The sequence below is a fragment of the Gossypium hirsutum genome, chromosome A02 (assembly GCF_007990345.1).
Source record: "Gossypium hirsutum isolate 1008001.06 chromosome A02, Gossypium_hirsutum_v2.1, whole genome shotgun sequence".
Classification (NCBI taxonomy): domain Eukaryota; kingdom Viridiplantae; phylum Streptophyta; class Magnoliopsida; order Malvales; family Malvaceae; genus Gossypium; species Gossypium hirsutum.
Genome location: NC_053425.1, coordinates 102,286,232 through 102,303,850, shown reverse-complemented (window position 1 = coordinate 102,303,850; position 17,619 = coordinate 102,286,232). Strand labels below are relative to the sequence as shown.

The following is a 17,619-nucleotide window of genomic DNA, read 5'->3' as shown; positions in this document are numbered from 1 at the left end:
GTAAATCAATTATGGTTGTAATAGCATGTATAAGATATAATGACCATAATGGCATGTAAATGTAAATGATGCCTGAAATCTAGCCATTGGAATAGTTAGTAATGGTTCGTTTTAATATACTTGTAATGAAAATGTAACACCCTTTACCCGTATCCATCACCGGGACAGGGTTCGAAGCGTTACCGGACTCAAACATAAACATTCATACAAAACTGAGCTATAAAATTTTGCCCAATTTAAAACCATTTATACACAAGCATATTGTCCCTAATAAGAGCCCAAGACGTCCAAAACATACATCGGGGGTGGTTCGGGACTAAATCGTAAACTTTCAGAACTTCTACAACACTTAGAAAAAATTTCTTATTTTAGAGGGTTACACGCCCGTATGGGTAGACCGTGTGGTCACACACGCTCGTGTGGCTTGGGACACGCCCGTGTCCTCAGCCCGTGTAACTCTTTGTTTATGACGTCATCAACAAAATAGGGTCACACGGCCAAGTCACAAGCCTATGTGCTTAGGCCGTGTGGCGAATTAAATTCCAAAAATTAAGTGCAGACTTCACAGGGCCAGGGCACATGCCCATGTCCTGAGGCCGTCTCCTTCACACGGCTGAGACACATGACCGTGTCTCTGCCTGTGTATTTACTATTGGGCATTCTGTTTTACCTAATTAGGGTGCAGGGGACACACGGCCGGATCATACGCCTATGGGGCAGACCGTGTATCACACACGGTCTAGACACATGCCCGTGTGTCTACTCGTGTGGACAACTTTAAGGCTACTTTCCAAGCCTTTTGTCACCTTCAATAACACATGTACCCTTACACATCTCAATAATATCCTACATGAAATAAATGAGCACTTACACATTCATAAACATGGCTCATGCCTGTCAACTTTTTATCAATTTATACTTGTTTAAAACTTCATATAACACCCCCTAACCCCAAACCGTTGCCAGAATAGGGTTACGAGGCATGACTGGACATATCAGAAAACTTACTAATAATTCATAATTAATATAACATTCATAGTATAATTTAATAATTAGGTCCCTATATTGGACTCTCGAAGCCCAAAACATGTATTAAAAGTAGAACGGGACTTGTTCGAGTATTCCGAAAAAATTTTCGTAAATTTTTTTTACAAAAATTTCGATAGTATTTCTATTTATTTTTACCTAAAACCCCCTGCAATTTCAAACCAAAAACAAACTAATACCAATATTTCAACCAAAGAATTTTACATCTTAAACACTACTAGATCATGCTTAATCCATTGATTTATTACTTAAATTTTAAAGTGTTAACATATAATGAACTAATTCATATCTTTCATTTCATTTCAAATTTTAATACTAAATTTACTATTTTATAACTTTAAACTTACTTATCATCCAAAATTTCATAACTATCTAATTACAACAAGACCATTTAACCTATATATATATACATGGCTCATGTACAACCACCTAGTGTCACGAGGCTAGACCTTTCGTCTCGTAATCCGTGCTCCTTAGGCGATTTGCTCGTCCAAACTCGTCCAAGTCAGCCTTTACTCGAATGAGGATTCCTTAAGAACTCCTCCAAGGCACCAACTCGTACAGCGGAAGCAAACTTGTGCCAAAAAAGCTTATAAGAACAACAGAAAGCCACAGAAAAGATTGCACACAAGGTGTTTGAGTAAATGCTCTCAGAACTCTATTACTTTTAAGAATTCTCAAATACAATGGATGATTTACAAGTGAGAGGGAGACTCTCTATTTATACTTGAGCTCCCCCAAAACCGACGGACAAGATACATTTACATCGACGGACGAGATTAACCATATCTCATAATTTAAGGGATTTACAAGATATTGCCAAATCAAATCCTATCTAATCTTACAAGATATGATTCCCTCTATCTTTGAAGATTAGTTACCATAGTTGCCTAAGTTGCCATATCTTTGCTATAGGGCCAACCAGGCTTCAATTTGATAGGCTTCTCTATCAGTTCCTTGAATCGGGCCAGCTCTCGTGGGCTAAATGATCCCCATCTTATCGACAGACCTCCATGAGGCGTATCTTGTGCCATGGTCACGGGTCTTGCACTCTGACCCGTGACATTCTCCCCCACCCATTCTCGCAACGCCCTCGTTGCGACTTCCGAATGGCACTAACTTGATTCACCTTGGATCCCTCTCGTTGCCTTGGCTTCCTCCCGACTCACTTCCCAATTGAGTTGTCCCTTCTTTTGAACTTTTTGCCTCAACTTCCGTCGCCTCTTATCTTGAACCGTCACACTCGTTGGTACATTTCGTTGGCAAGAAGTATCCGCACTAACTTGCCCCAATTTTGACTTGTTCCCTTTTGAATCACCTTGATTCTCACACCTTGGCTTCGTGTTGCCCATAGTCCCTCGGCTTCTTTGCTTATGGACCTTGAAAGGGCCCTTACGACTTTGCCAAGCCAACAAGTCAGAATTTAAAACACTATCAAAGTGTTCACAATGTACCTTTCTCGCAGCATTTACTCGTCCTGACTATTTCTGTATCGCTCCTTTTTCCTCGAAGCCCGATGCACAACACACCTTTCCCGAAGGTGTTGGCTCCATAGTCGAATCTGCAGGCTTCATAACGATCTCTTGCGCCACTAACACTTCCGAATGGGCTTTCGTAACATCCCGTTCTGTCGAGTCAATGTTCCTCCCATATAAAACATCCTTGACTAGTTGGATTGATGATAGCACCTTTGTCCCAACCTTCATATCCCGATACGCTAGCACAACAATATTTAATAACGGACCAGTGACAATATGAATCTGATCGGCCCATGGATACAGAACCGTCTGAATCCTGTCAAAGAATTTTAAGCCAAGCACATAATCATAATCATCTAATTGAATTACCTCGAATTCTTCATTGCCCTTCCATTCACCGATTTGTAGTTCCACCTCACGAACTACTCCCACAGTTGGGCCCTCCTCGAAATTTACCGTATTGATCTTCCTACTCGATTTCTTAATCGAGAGACCAAGTTTCTTCGCAGCCTTCTCCGATATGAACAAATCCGATGCTCCCGTATCAATAAGAGCTCTCCTATTTCAACCTGCAATGTTGATGTCTAGGAACATCAACCCTTCCCTACCATTCCTTTTTTTCGGGAAGAGAATCATCGAATTGACCCTCGATGTCTTTTTCTCAATAGGCTTTGCCTCTTCCGGCTCATCACTCTTCTTGATAGCCGTAAACGTAGATACCTTTGGGCAGTCCCTCTTCATGTGCGATCCATTACAAAAGTAGCATATCAACTTTCCCCTTTTCTCTTTCGGGCTATTGGGTCTCTTTTTCCCATTTCGTGGTTTCCTATTACCACCATCGCTACCACTACCGCTGCCATAATAGCTATGTCCCTCTTCATCCTCCTCATGGTGCCCACTATTGCCCCTCCCATTGGGCTTGGAAGATTCAAACTTGTCTCTTCTCGGAACAAGTTCCACTAAGGACTCCGCCACCATCATGGCATTGGTTAGTTCTTGAACTCCACAACGTTGCAATTCTTGCTTCGCCCATGGTTTCAGCCAATTCGTAAAAGAGAAAAATGCTTCCTTTTCGCTCAAATCTGAAATCTGAAGCATGAGTTCACTGAACTCCTGCACATACTCCCTAACCGTACCTCGTTGCGTAAGCTGCAGCAACTTTGCTTGAGCTTCATTCTCAGCATACTAGGGTAAAACAGTGCCTTAAACTCCTTTTAGAACTCCTCACAAGTCTTAATCTCGGTCCCACCACGTTTCACATCAGTGGACCTATGTCGCTACCATAACAAAGCAACGTCAGTAAAATACATAGCAACAGTGTTTACCTTTGCGACATTATCCTCGATGCCCATCGTACGGAAGTATTGCTCCATGGCCCAAAGAAAATTATCCACCTCACTTACAGACCTTGCCATTTTAAACGCTTTCTGTTTGGGCACATCCATTGCTTGTTGCTTTGGCTTCGAAGCCAACATCCTATTACCTATGGCAGCCTTGATCATCTCGAGCTCTCCCTTAAGTTCATTGATCATCTCGAGCTCCCCCTTAAACTCATTGATCTTCTCCTTCAAAGCTGTCACCATAGCCTCAAGAGCATCATCCTTCCCAGCCAGCTTATTCTCCGAGGAACCAATAGTATCTAACACATATTCCTTGAGCTGCACTTGCATAGTTTGCAACCCATCATGAAGACTATCACCGACATCATTAATCCTCTCTCCGACATCCCCCATGGATTCCTCGAGAGTGATGACTCGATCCTCCAAAGCTGACAACAAGTCCCTTGATCGACTTACTTTTCTGGCCCTTCCTCGGGTCTCCATTGGCTCATTCTGACCAGCGACTTCTTTCGACATCCCAACAGTGCCTTCGAACCAATAACTCGGATACCACTTGTCACGGGGCTAGACCTTTCGTCTCGCAATCCGTGCGGCCTTAGGCGATTTGCTCGTCCAAACTCGCCCAAGTCAGCCTTTACTCGAATGAGGATTCCTTAAGAACTCCTCCAAGGAACCAACTCGTACAGCGGAAGCAAACTTGTGCCAAAAGAAAATTATAAAAACAACAGAAAGCCACAGAAAATATCGCACACAAGGTGTTTGAGTAAATGCTCTCAGAACTCTATTACTTTTAAGAATTCTCAAATACAATAAATGATTTACAAGTGAGGGGGAGGCTCTCTATTTATACTTGAGCTCCCCCAAAATCGACGGATAAGATACATTTACATCAACGGACGAGATTAACCATATCCCATAATTTAAGGGATTTACAAGTTATTGCCAAATCAAATCCTATCTAATCTTACAAGATATGATTCCCTCTATCTTTGAAGATTAGTTACCATAGTTGCCTAAGTTGCCATATCTTTGCTATCAGGCCAATCAGGCTTCAATTTGACAGACTTCTCTATCAGTTCCTTGAATCGGGCCAGCTCTTGTGGGCTAAATGATCCACATCTTATCAACAGACTTCCATGGGGCGTATCTTGTGCCATGGTCACGGGCCTTGCACTCTGACCCGTGACACTAGTACATGCCATTTAAACAAAAAGAAGAAATACATCACCAAAATTTTCTTGTTGGAGTCAGGATCTTTCTGGATGCTGAATTGGATCTTGAACTCTAATGACCTGCGCATGGAAACAACCGTACACTGAGTATTTCATACTCAGTGGTATTACTATAAACCAAACTATTTAACATTAATAAATCACATCATCAACCATAAGCTTTATAAATCATTTAAACTAATTATACATAATTATATATCACTTCATAAATCTTAAATTCATATTCCATATTTCATATTTCATTTTTTTTCACATACTAATTCAATTCATAATTTAATTCATACATTCTTTTTCGTATTTTCAGTAGTGCCAAATCAATCAATCTCATTTTCAAATTTTCATTGCAATTATTTACCCTATTAACAAGGTTCGGACTTTGATAGATACGCGGATTCCACCCAAACACACTAGAATATCCAACCCAAACACACCCGGAATAATATAAATCCTCCATAACACACTAGTATAATATAGCCTCCGAGACACACCGGTATATCATATCCTCCCAAACACACCAATAAAGCATTAAATGCCTATTCGGTTAAACCGAAGCATATAATAACAAAATCATCTTCTCGACCGAGCTACAAATCTCCTCATCACATCACAATCCTATGGCATGCCATTTGTATCCAATCTAGTCCGACAAGTTAATAGGGTATTATTTTACTTTTTCAATTTCGAATTCATTTCCACAACAATTTCAAATATTCAATCAATTCAAAACATCTATTATCTCATTTCACATATAATTCAATATTCACACATATTCTTATTTAATTTCAAATATTATTACTTACCTTATCTGAGATGTTCCATGGCTACAAATTCAATATAGCATTTAATAAATAGTTTGAGTTATAGTAATACAAACTCGGAATACGCGTTTACTCCTCAACGATATTTTCTTTTCCTTTGGATGCCGATGCCTCGTTTTCCTTGTTAGCTACGAAAATAATACTAACAATTTACATTATTAATTACAACATTAATTTAATAATTAATTGAATTTTTATTCAATTTATTCCCTAATTTAAATTTAATCCTAATTAACTCTTTTATTTGTTTAACTTAATTTATACTTCATTTATACTCAATTTCCTTCCATATTCACCCTAACAATCTAATGTTCATTATAAAACCCTAATTTAAAAATTCTTTCAATTTAATTTCCTAAAACACAAAACTTATAGTTTCTTTTACAATTTAATCCATTTTTCAATTCTAACTTAAAATTTATTCAATTAAATCCCTAATTCTTCTTTTTGTTCAACATAACCCATGCTTAAAAACCCAAGAACTTCCAAAACCTTAATTTAATTTCAACAAGACTTTGTTTTAAAGCTTCTAAAACATTAAAATTAAGAGAAAAGGGCTAAATTTAGCTTACCAATTAAACTTGAAGTTTTAAAATCCAAATTTTCCCTTTTTTTTCCTTTCCCTTTTTCTTCCCCTGTTTTGGTTTTGCTCTCTGTTCTTTTCTGTTCTTCTTTCTTTTACTTTCTTTTATTCTATTTACTTATTTCTTTTAGTTATTTTATATTACTTTAATATTAAGTAAACAAATTATTTTATAACAAATGTACCAATATTTTTATTACAATTATCATTATTCAATTTGTTTATTCTAAAAAAATCTTATAATTTAATTATTATCATTTACTTATTATATAAGAAATTATATATATATTTTACACATGTACCAATAATAATTATGCACTTGTCTTATTTCATAATATAATATCAATTTAATAATTATTAATATATAAATATATTTTACTTAATAATTAAGAAAATATACAAATATATATATAAATATATTACATGTGTTAAATACACATATCACACATGTACATTTTTATCATCATACATTTGGCACAAATTTTAATTTATTTATAATATAATACCAAAATTTTAAATCAAATAATAATAATATTATTAATAAATTCTAATAACAATAATAATTAATAAAATCTAAGAAAAATCTTAGATTTTTCTATTATTTTGCCGCCTCAATTATTACAAATGGCTTAATTATTTTATAATGTCAATTTAACTGAAGTATTTTGTTCTCTCTCTTTTTTTTTTTTTCAGTTCTCAAGGCATTTCATGTATTCTAGTCCTGCTCAACCCTTGGGTCCAGAAGATCTGGTTTGAAGAATGGTTTGTAATTCTGTTCACCACAATTCCTGGCTTATATTTGTATCTTCGGTTTTTTTATTATTTGAAACTATACCAACTTTATTGCTTTGAGCTTAAGCTTGTTCTAGTTCAAAGAGAAGTTTAAAATAAAATAAATTATCTTGAAGATAGCATTAGCAGTAATATGCAATCTCATTATCCAATAGTCATTATGAATGTTAAGGTATGATTCTCTAAAGATATAAAAGAAATTATTAAAAATTCAAAATATTTGTATCTGATCCGATATTCATTCTTAGTCTGAGTAATATAAGCAATAACTGTCATGATCGATGTTAAGGTATGATTTTCTAAAAATATAAAAGAAGTTATTAAAAATTTAAAATATTTGTATTTGATTCAACATTCATTCCTAGTCTGAGTAATATAGGCAATAACTGTTTTTAAAGAATAGATAGTGTTGTAATTCTGCGTAAATCCTACTAATTTACCAAATATTTGTTATATGTAACAGATGGGTGGTAAGTTGGTGAACATCAAACTTCATACTCGGATATCGCAGCGCGTGGTTAAAGAATCAAGAAGTGTCTGTACTTGTGATTGCAGGACTGGCAACAATACCACATCCAGTACTTTATCTGGTTAGTCTCTCTCCGGTTGAAGGTGCTGTGTATGAATCATTATACATAGACAGCTTCTTGTTTCCTAGTTGATATTAGATTGATTTGGGGGGTGGTGCAAGCATTCTTATTTTTATGACGTGCTTCTTTTGATTAGATATGCCCACTGTTGAAGTATCCGTGTAAATCCGTTCGATATGTGGATGGTTTGGATACCTGGTTGGGTCTTAGTTCCAACAGTCAACTTGAGTGACAATTATTAAAATTTATATTTGTATATTATTATCATTGGGTACTATATCTTTTAATATAGGCAGGGTTGGATTATATAGTTATGGAGGAATTAGGTAAAATTGAAGGTATATTTGTAGACTAGTGTGGGTTATATTTGAATTGGGTTGAACCTAAATAGATGTTTTTAACAAATTAAAGTTTTGACTTTTGACTTGGATGAAAGGTGGACTATTTTATAATACTATGTAGATATTTGTAAAGTGAATGATCGAAAGGAAACAACAAATGTAAAGACCTTATATAAGTATGAGGCGTTGTAGATGTTAAAAATTTTAAAAAAACTTTCATATCTCATGATGTGCACACACACTAAAAGTAACTAATATTATCTGCGGATTAAACATATGACGTGAATTATAGAGTGAATACTCTTAGTCAATGAGTTTGATAGATCTTGATATTTAATTAAAATTATATATTAATTTTAGGAAAATAAAAAGAAATGAATAATATAATATATATATTCATGAATCTTCTTTTGGAAGCAGCTTAATATTGGTTGAAGTTTTTTTTACCGATGCAAGTTTTTGGGGTGAAATTGGATAATGGAAGAATAATCTAGGTATTAATTTTGATTAAAAAATGGGATATTATAATTTTTAGTTCTTAAATTTGATAACAACATTTATTTTGTGCTTGTATTTTTTATTGGTTCATTTTAGTATTTAAACTTGACAATTAAATCTATTTTAGTTTCTGAATTTGGATTTCTTTAATATTTAATTATGTGACCTATGTTTTTGGAACAAGACTGGATTGACCAGTTGGGCCAATTGGACCAAGAGTCAAATGACATACGGGTTCGAATAAAGTGATTAAATTGATTAACTCGAATGGTAAAAATTGAAAATTGATATAAAAAATTAATATAATTTTATAAATTTTTTTATGAATTTTTAATTATTGATGATTTAACAATTGAATCGATTAAATCGATTGAATTTAAAAGTAGTATTCAGTACGTAATATCCTAAGATTATATCAAATTTCACTTGTACATTTAAATAAAATTTTAACTTTCAAATAATGATGTGGTACAATTGAAGAAATATCATCAATTTTTTTTTAAATTTAGGGGTTAAAATGAATCTAATTATTAAATTTAAGTACCAGATAAAAAATTAAAAATTTCCAACATAGAGAAAATTTATATTATCCCAACAAATTAAATACCAAAAAAATATGGTTTAATCACGAATTATAGGTTAAGCCAAAAAAAGAAATAACAAATAAAACTCAAAGTCTCAAAGTTAAAGAAAGATCTAAAGCTAAACTCGCTTTGCTAGCAAATATTTTCTTGGGTTCCCTCTGCTCCAAGTTTCGAACAACATCGTCAGCAATTACTACTGATTAGTAAGCACAAGAAAGAAGAACAGCTGCTCTCGCAGTTTCAACCTCCTTTTTCTTATTCTTCTATGCCACCAACGTACTGTATTACTGGGTATTGAATCCCTCATTTCTATGGCATTTCAAACGTTTGATGAATTGTCTCACAGAAAGAACCAGCTGCTCTCGCTAGATATTTATGAGTTTCTGAGTAATTCTTTTACCCGATTTCTTGCAGAAATTTGAGAAAGAAAGATGGATGCTAGACTGGCCAACACCTGGCGCTTGACATTGAATGAGAAGAATTTTATCAAAACAGCATTACTTTCTGAAATAAGAATAGATGGTCGGAAACCCTTTGAATTTCGTAATATCAGCATCAACTTTGGCAGGCAAGTTAAATCGTACTTTTTATTTATTTATTTTTGTTTATTTTCTTGTAAAACTTACCGCGTTTCCTTTCCCCTTTTTTTAGAAGTTCTACTTTTCTGTTTGATTTTGTGCTATGATTAATCTGCGTAGAACTGAAATTATTACACTAAATTAAATTTTAATTATTCAAAAGCAATGATTTCTTCCAAATGCAAATTACTTTGTTTTATTTGGCACATTTGCTGAATTATAAGGGAGGAGGAGAGGAAATTTTAACCGTAGAACTTTAGGCTTTGCTTGGTAGAGGGGAAAGAGAATTGGAAAGAAGAAAAATTGAAAGGTAGAGAAATAGAAGGATGAAAAATATAAGTTTTCTTTTCATACGTGTAGAAAAGATGGAAAAACGGAGTTAGAGTTGAAAAATGAAAGGAATAGAACTTCTAAAAAATGTATAATTTTGAACTAATATACACCTCGTTCATATTCTCTCCTTTTTTATTCCAATTTGGAAAGATCGGTTTTTATGCATGAAGACATGTTCCATCTTCTCACTTTTCTTTCCTACTAAGCAAATTCAAAATTTATTTTCTTCTATTTTTCCATTCCCTCCTTCCACTAAACCAAGCGAAGTTTTAATCATTTTCAGAAGGTTAACTATCAGTAAGACAAGTCTCAGGTGTTTTCTACTAATGAAAGTTAAAAATGTGTTTTTCTTCTCAATATGTATTTGGTTGACTTTTGCAGAGAAGATGGGTCTGCAGAGGTGCAGTTGGGCCAGACTCGTGTTATGGGCATTGTGACAGCTAAATTTGTTCAGCCTTATCGAGACAGGCCTAATGAAGGAACTCTTACAATCTACCCAGAATTTTCGCCTATGGCTGATCCCTCATTTGAGGCAGGCCGTTCTGGAGAATCTGCTGTTGAGTTGGGACAGATAATAGATCGTGGTCTAAGGTTTTCTTTCTTTTATTAGCGTTACTTGTGATTATTTGCTATTAATGTTATTTCATTGATTATAGATATTAATTTTAAATAGTGTCCAGTTTACAAGCTATGTGGAATATTGTGGGATCTATATTGTGGTTCCTTTGCAGCATATGTTTGAACATGCGTCTGAAGGTATATAGTTCTCTTGCAGAGAAAGTAGGGCTGTAGATACTGAATCACTTTGTATTGTTGCTGGCAAGTTAGTGTGGGCCATCCGTATTGATATCCTCATTCTAGATAACGGGGGGTATGACCAATGTCTTTTATTGAATAACGTTCTTTAACTCCCTTCCCCCTCCCCCAAAATTTGAAATGTTTGCTTTTTATCAATATGCCTTTTTGGAAACAGTAACCTGGTTGATGCAGCTAATATTGCTGCTTTGGCTGCTCTTATGACCTTTCGGACACCTGAATGCTCACTAGGAGGAGAAGATGGTCAGGAAGTAATAATACATCCACCTGAGGTGATTATTCCAGAGTCTTGGCATTGAACTTTTGTTCTGAAATTCTTCTTCTGGTTCAATAAGAGTATTAATAAGAATTTAGCGAGTTTTGAGACCTACATTTTGATGCTTTTGGTTTACAAGGGTTTCCAGCCTTAGGAAGGAGATTGCACCAAATAGTAAATGCTGTAACTATAAACAGTATTGAAGTTCTGAATGCCTTTATTGAATCAATTATTTTAGTGGATTGTACTTGTGCCTTACTAACTTACTAACAAAGAGTATGTCCATCATATAAAGCGTGCATTATTTCCTAACATGTTTGGAATTGGTTTGCTATTTTTTTTAAAGTTCCAGCGGGTGATAAATTTGCTAATTTAAGGTTACTAGATGTGCCTTACAATATTCCAGCTAGGAGTATGTGCTTCATGTAAATTTAGAAGCACTATTTTTCTTATCAATTTGGAACCTGTAGACTATTTTGTTGTTGAAGCTTTGTGGTTGATAACAAATTCTACCATAACTTATATCTAATGCAATGTTCTGGTTTAACTTTAATCTTCATAAAATCTAAAGTAACATCAGATGGTATTTGTTGCTGTGTATACAAAATAGCATTATTATGAGTTATACATTCTGAAGGATGTGTTGCTTCCTGAAGTTAATTTTTTCAACATTTTATGAGCTTGGATGTGGTTTCATTTGGTAAGCACTTAACCTGCTTGGACCTCTCTCAGCTTGTCTACAGACTGCTTTAATCAAGCTTGTAAATGGACTACTCCAAGCTTATTTAAAGCATGACAATTCAGCTGTACCTAAGGAAACCAACTAAGTTGCTGGTCTGAGGCACTGAGCTATTAAGTTCAGTCTAAATAAGCCCCCAGGCTGATATTAGCGCAATTATAAAGGCTCAATCTTGCTGCAACAAATTTTCTGAAGTAGATAAAATTTGCAACAAATATATTTTATGCAATTTCTTCAATTATGAACATTTAGTAATTTGCTGGCTTCGATGTGCCCATATTTTATCTGTATCATAGGTTGAAGATAGTATTTATGTGTTAATTTAAAAATTTCTTAAGTGAAAACATAATCTGTGTCATTTAGGCTTCCTTTTGGTGGAAATGAGCAATTAGTTAGCCTGCTCCTCTCTATGTCTCTCCAGGCAATTGTGCTCTCTTCTTATCTACTTACTGTCTGAGTGGTGCCATAGCCTTTGCTTCTAGCCAGTGCCTCCATATCCAACATAACCTTTTTATCATTACCTTAAATACCTATTCATCCAAGTGTAATCCACAATATAGAAAATTCCCCTCTTAAAGAAACTGGATTTTAATGATCGAGTTTCATACATTGGAGATAAACTAATTATTGCTGTTATACTTCTCTCCCCCCTTTCTAATTTATTAATATCAGTCTATATGCTTTTGACTAAATTGTATATTGCAGCAAATAGTTTTTAATAATGTCTTTTCTTTTGATAGATGAGAGATCCACTTCCTTTGATCTTGCATCATCTTCCTATAGCGATTACTTTTGGATTTTTTATTGATGAGAACGTTGTGGTAAGAAAACTTCTTTCTTTAACTTGTAGGCTACTTTTAAGTTTGGTAAAAGCTAAAGTCCGTATGTTTTGCTTTCTGAGTGTGATGAAATGTCATGAAGGTGATAGATCCCATCCACAATGAGGAGGCTGTTATGGCTGGAAGAATGATTGCTACCGTTAATGCAAATGGTGATATTTGTGCGATTCAAAAAGCTGGAGAAGGTGTCAGTCAAAGAGTTATCATGCAATGTTTGCAACTTGCTATTACAAAAGCTGCAGATATAACAAAACAGATAAAAGCAGCAGTAAGTCCACCCCTCCTCCCCCGGTCCTTTGAAACTTGAGGGAAAATGGATCTTGACTGCTCATTTTATCTGCCATTCATACCCTGATAAATATTTTATAGATCTTAACTGGTAGTTAGGCTAATTGTCAACAAAGTGATTTTTTAGAATGTATAGCGATATGCTATTGAATTACATGATTTGTGGTTATTCCTTTTACCACATGTTTTTTGCTTCCAAAAGTTAAAAGAAAAATGCATTTGGATTGAAGAACAAAAAATATTGTTAAATAAATAAAACTTAAAAACTTGTATAGCTAACAACTTGCTTGTTTTATTTTTATAGATATGTTTGGATTGGTGGATTCGTGTTAGATCTTAAGCACTTTCTCATTTTTAATCAAATTTGTTTTCACCTTTTTCCATACAACTTTGAAATTGTTTTGTCATCTCTATATGATTGCTTTACACCACGTCTTGTTCATATTTGTTATTTTATGCTGCTGGAGATTGGGAGAAAACCATTTGCATGTGGTAAATACACTGTTTCCAGAGCTAGGAAGTATGACTGCTCTTCAGCTCATATTCTTCTTACTCCTTTTTCCATCACTCTGCAACTATTGAATGGACACGACTGCTTCTTCCACGAGCCAGTGAATACCAAGCTAGGAAAAAAAATGTAGGAAGCTTCTGAGGAATCAAGTAGTGCAGCAATTAGATAGCTAACCAATTTTATTTTGCTCTTATATATTTACTTTCTATCCAGTAGAAACTCCGCTTCAAATTTTATTTTTTTATTACACAACTTGTGAGGGCCATTTATTCTTCCTCTTTAATCATGTTACTTGTTTCAAGTAGGGTTTTTTCATATTGAGCTTCTATTGTCCGCCCCACAATAAGCTTGTTCAATACCTTGATGTAGGTTGAAGCATACAACTCAGAAAGAGCTCTACAAAAGATCAAGCGTGAAACTACTTGTGTTGGTAATAGTGTAAAAGGGGACCAAAACCAAACTCTTGATAATAAGGGCATTAGTGAGTTGGTGGGTAAATATATGGAGAGGTTAAAACTCATATCAGTTGAAAGCTATGCAAGCAAAATATTAATGCTGAGGAAATCAAATCATTGAGAAGAGGGACGGACAGCAATTGTATCAAATTTAACAGCACCCCCTTGAGTTGGTAAGAATTTAAGCAAGTCCAGTATTCATACATGCATTACATATACTTTTATGCATATATATTTATGGTTTTTCTGAATTTCTGGGGGAACTGTTTAACTGTATTTACCTAAATTAAGCCTGTCAGAATAACCTTAGACCGTTTATAGTTGAATACTATTTGTGTAAGGGGTTTTTCTTTTTATCTGTGCTATGCATTTTAACCGGAGGTTCCTTTGTCACTGATTGAAGTCTTCTATTATCACAAAGAGATGAAGAACTGGCATGATGAATGTGTTATTAGAGCAGCTAATTTTGTTTGGATTAAATTGATATGATGTATCTGACTGATTGAAGTTATCCTTGACCAAAACATCTTCTAATGTCTGGATCACTACCTGGTATCTTGTGATTGTTTTTTTTCTTGTTCTGTACTTTAGCTATATGAAAGATATTGAAGAATTTATCTACAAGGAACACCTATCTGGAGTATATTATGATTCAAACGTTGTTTGACTACAAATAATCATACAACTTTCCAAGTGCTCTAATGTAGTGTATCGATGTTTTGCTTGTTTGCTCTGCCAGTCGAACTAAAATGGCTACACCTTGGTTAGATTTGTGCAAATTTTGTTTGAGCTGGTTTTAGCCAGAGCTCAATGTTTATTTACATTAAGCAGTGAAATCTTGACGGGTTCACCACATTGAAGAATTTGCTATGACATTTTAAACTAAAATTAGGGATGAAAAACTGAACTTTAGCAAGGAGGGTGAGTACTACGGTTATGTTGCTCCATTGCATGTTTCATCTTTGAAGCTTTCTCACTTTTGATCCCGGGATATATTTTTTTAAGTCTTTCATTGTTATGGTGCATGTTTAAGTCCTCTCTTCATGTCTTGCCGTATGTTCACCCATTCTAATTGTGCTATGTGGTTTCTTTTGTTACATTTTAATTTATTGAACTCTTTTTATTTGTTAATGATGCTGAAACTTTCTCTTTCTCCTCAGGGATCCCTACTCAAAGGGTGTTGATCTGGAATGTCTGAAAGCTTCAGTCGCTTCACAAGGTATGTGGTTTTTCTCTTTACTTTTCCTTTCCATTCCCCCACGAAAATGAATTGATCAGTGTCTGCTCACGCATGTGCGTGTAATCCTACGTCCACTTTTACCGTTCCTCAAGGTCTTGGTCTCGTTTGTTTCTGAAAGCTTACAGCCTTCGGCTTTATTTTGCACAAGTTGATATCACTATCACTTAGTTCTTGCTCTTGTGTTTGTGGAACTCATTTCACTGCAAACCACACTCCTTTTATGCATAATTTTCGTATCTCATAAAAATGGTGCAGATAGGATCTTAACAAGATTTTTGATTTATCTAAAAGACTTAAATTTACAGATAGAAACACTAAAAGACAAAAAGCCTATTTATGTTGACCATCAACAACGGAGTTTCTAAAAAATGAGTTGCTAGAGTACCAGCATAGAAGCCGCTGCTAGAGTTGGTTCTTTACTTTTCCGAGCATCCTGACATCACTCGATTTAGGAATAGGATCTAACCCCAGATAAATTGAATTCACTATATGGAGATCCATTTCTGCAAAATCAAAATACACTCGTACCTGATGAGTAGTAATTGACACTTTTTATTAGATGAATGGACTTCTTTACTGTTCTTCACTTTATTCCAAATAGGATAACTTTTAACAAGCATGATAGAAGTCATTACAGTGTCCTCTCGCTTGTAGAATTTTCAGGTGTCTGTTTTTTCTAGTACGCTAGGTTTAGGAATAGGATCTAACCAAGAGATAAACTGACGTTCACCATATGAAGGTCCATTTTCTGCAAAACCAAAAGACCCTTGTACCTGATGAATGCTTATGGGAAATTTTAAATAATGGCTACTTTGCTGTTCTTCAATGGATTCTGAATAGGATAAGCTTTTATCTAAACAAGCTCAATAGAAGTGATTATAATGGCGTCTCACCTGTGGAATTTGTAGGTTTGTCAACTGCAAGTGAGGAAAAGGAGGCAAGTGGCCAGGAAAAGGGTAGTGAAGCTGAAAGTGCATGCCCTTATGAAGACGTTAATTCAAAGTGGTCAGCTGTTGATGCATCTACAACTGAAATGCACGTCATAGGGCCGAAAACATTGAAAGATGCTGTAAAACCTAAGAACAAGAGGAAAAAGAAGGTTTCCTCCATGATTTAAGTTCAATATATATTATTTTTACATTTTTATGTTTTATCTTGTTCCACGTATTTGCATGTCAATTGGCTTACGTATGTTTCATGATTTTGTGGTTACCACTAATCTAAAATCGATAAATTGAATAATTAAAATAAATTTAGCCCATATTTGGGGTGTAAGCAGTGCCACAATGAGCCCCTTATATCGAAGCAGAAGCTAGATTGCTGACATTTAGATATGTTTGGTTTGGTCGGGGGGTTTTGAATTTTTTGAATTATTTATTATAATTTGATTTGGTTTGATTTAATTTTTGATCTATTTTGACAAAATGAGTTTTATTTTATGGCTTTTGGATATTATTTTACAAAATTTCAATTTTTTGTAAAACAATAATTTTTAAGAACTTTTAAATTATTTTTAGTATTTTGAATAGAAAATATTTATTTTATATCATAAAAATCAAAATTAATTATAAATTAAATCAAAATAGAATTTATTCAATTTTGGGTAATGGTAGTTTTTAAACTTATATTTTATAAATCGTTCAAACACCTTAAACTGTGTTGATTTTAGTTTTTCTATTTTTCTTTAATAGAAGAGTAGTTTTTAGATTTTTTTCACTTAATAAAATATTTTCAATCTATCAAAAATTAAAACTTTTTTTAAAGGTTTTTAAATATTATATTATTATTAAACTCTATTTTAAATAAGATTATAAAACTATGTCACTAATTAAAAAATTAATTTTGAAGGAAAAATAATAATATTATAAACTAAATATGTTAGATATTAATTACAACTAATCAAAACTATTTTTTAAACATAAGTTTTATTCACTATTTAAACTTAATATTACAAAATTGAATATGTTAGACACTAATTAAAACTATGTTTTGAACATGGATGAAGTCAGAAAATTTTAAGAGGGGTCGAGATAATGAACAATAATAATATTTTTAAAATAAAATTAATTTAATAAAAAATAAGCTAGAAAGAAATTTTAAAAAAATATATTTGAATTGAACTCTCCAATCCTTGATCTCACTAAAATCATTAATTATTTTGTTTACATTAAATTTTTCTGCAATTTCTTTCTCATTGTACACAACTAAATAACTTTCTAAAAAATCATCTTTCATCTTGCTAAAAAATTGAGTCTTCACAA

At 33.9% G+C, this 17,619-nt stretch overlaps 1 protein-coding gene across 1 annotated transcript; it reads left to right on the top strand.

The window, feature by feature from the left end:
- The first annotated feature begins 9,351 nt into the window (after nucleotides 1-9,351).
- LOC107924689 (exosome complex component RRP45A) lies at nucleotides 9,352-16,498 on the top strand. Its single transcript, XM_016855244.2, has 10 exons — nucleotides 9,352-9,594; nucleotides 9,718-9,871; nucleotides 10,596-10,805; nucleotides 10,990-11,085; nucleotides 11,188-11,302; nucleotides 12,766-12,846; nucleotides 12,947-13,132; nucleotides 14,033-14,291; nucleotides 15,279-15,337; nucleotides 16,267-16,498. The coding sequence occupies exons 2-8, from the start codon at nucleotides 9,735-9,737 to the stop codon at nucleotides 14,237-14,239; spliced, it is 1,032 nt and encodes a 343-aa protein (XP_016710733.2). The 5' UTR covers nucleotides 9,352-9,594; nucleotides 9,718-9,734; the 3' UTR covers nucleotides 14,240-14,291; nucleotides 15,279-15,337; nucleotides 16,267-16,498.
- The last annotated feature ends 1,121 nt before the right edge of the window (nucleotides 16,499-17,619 follow it).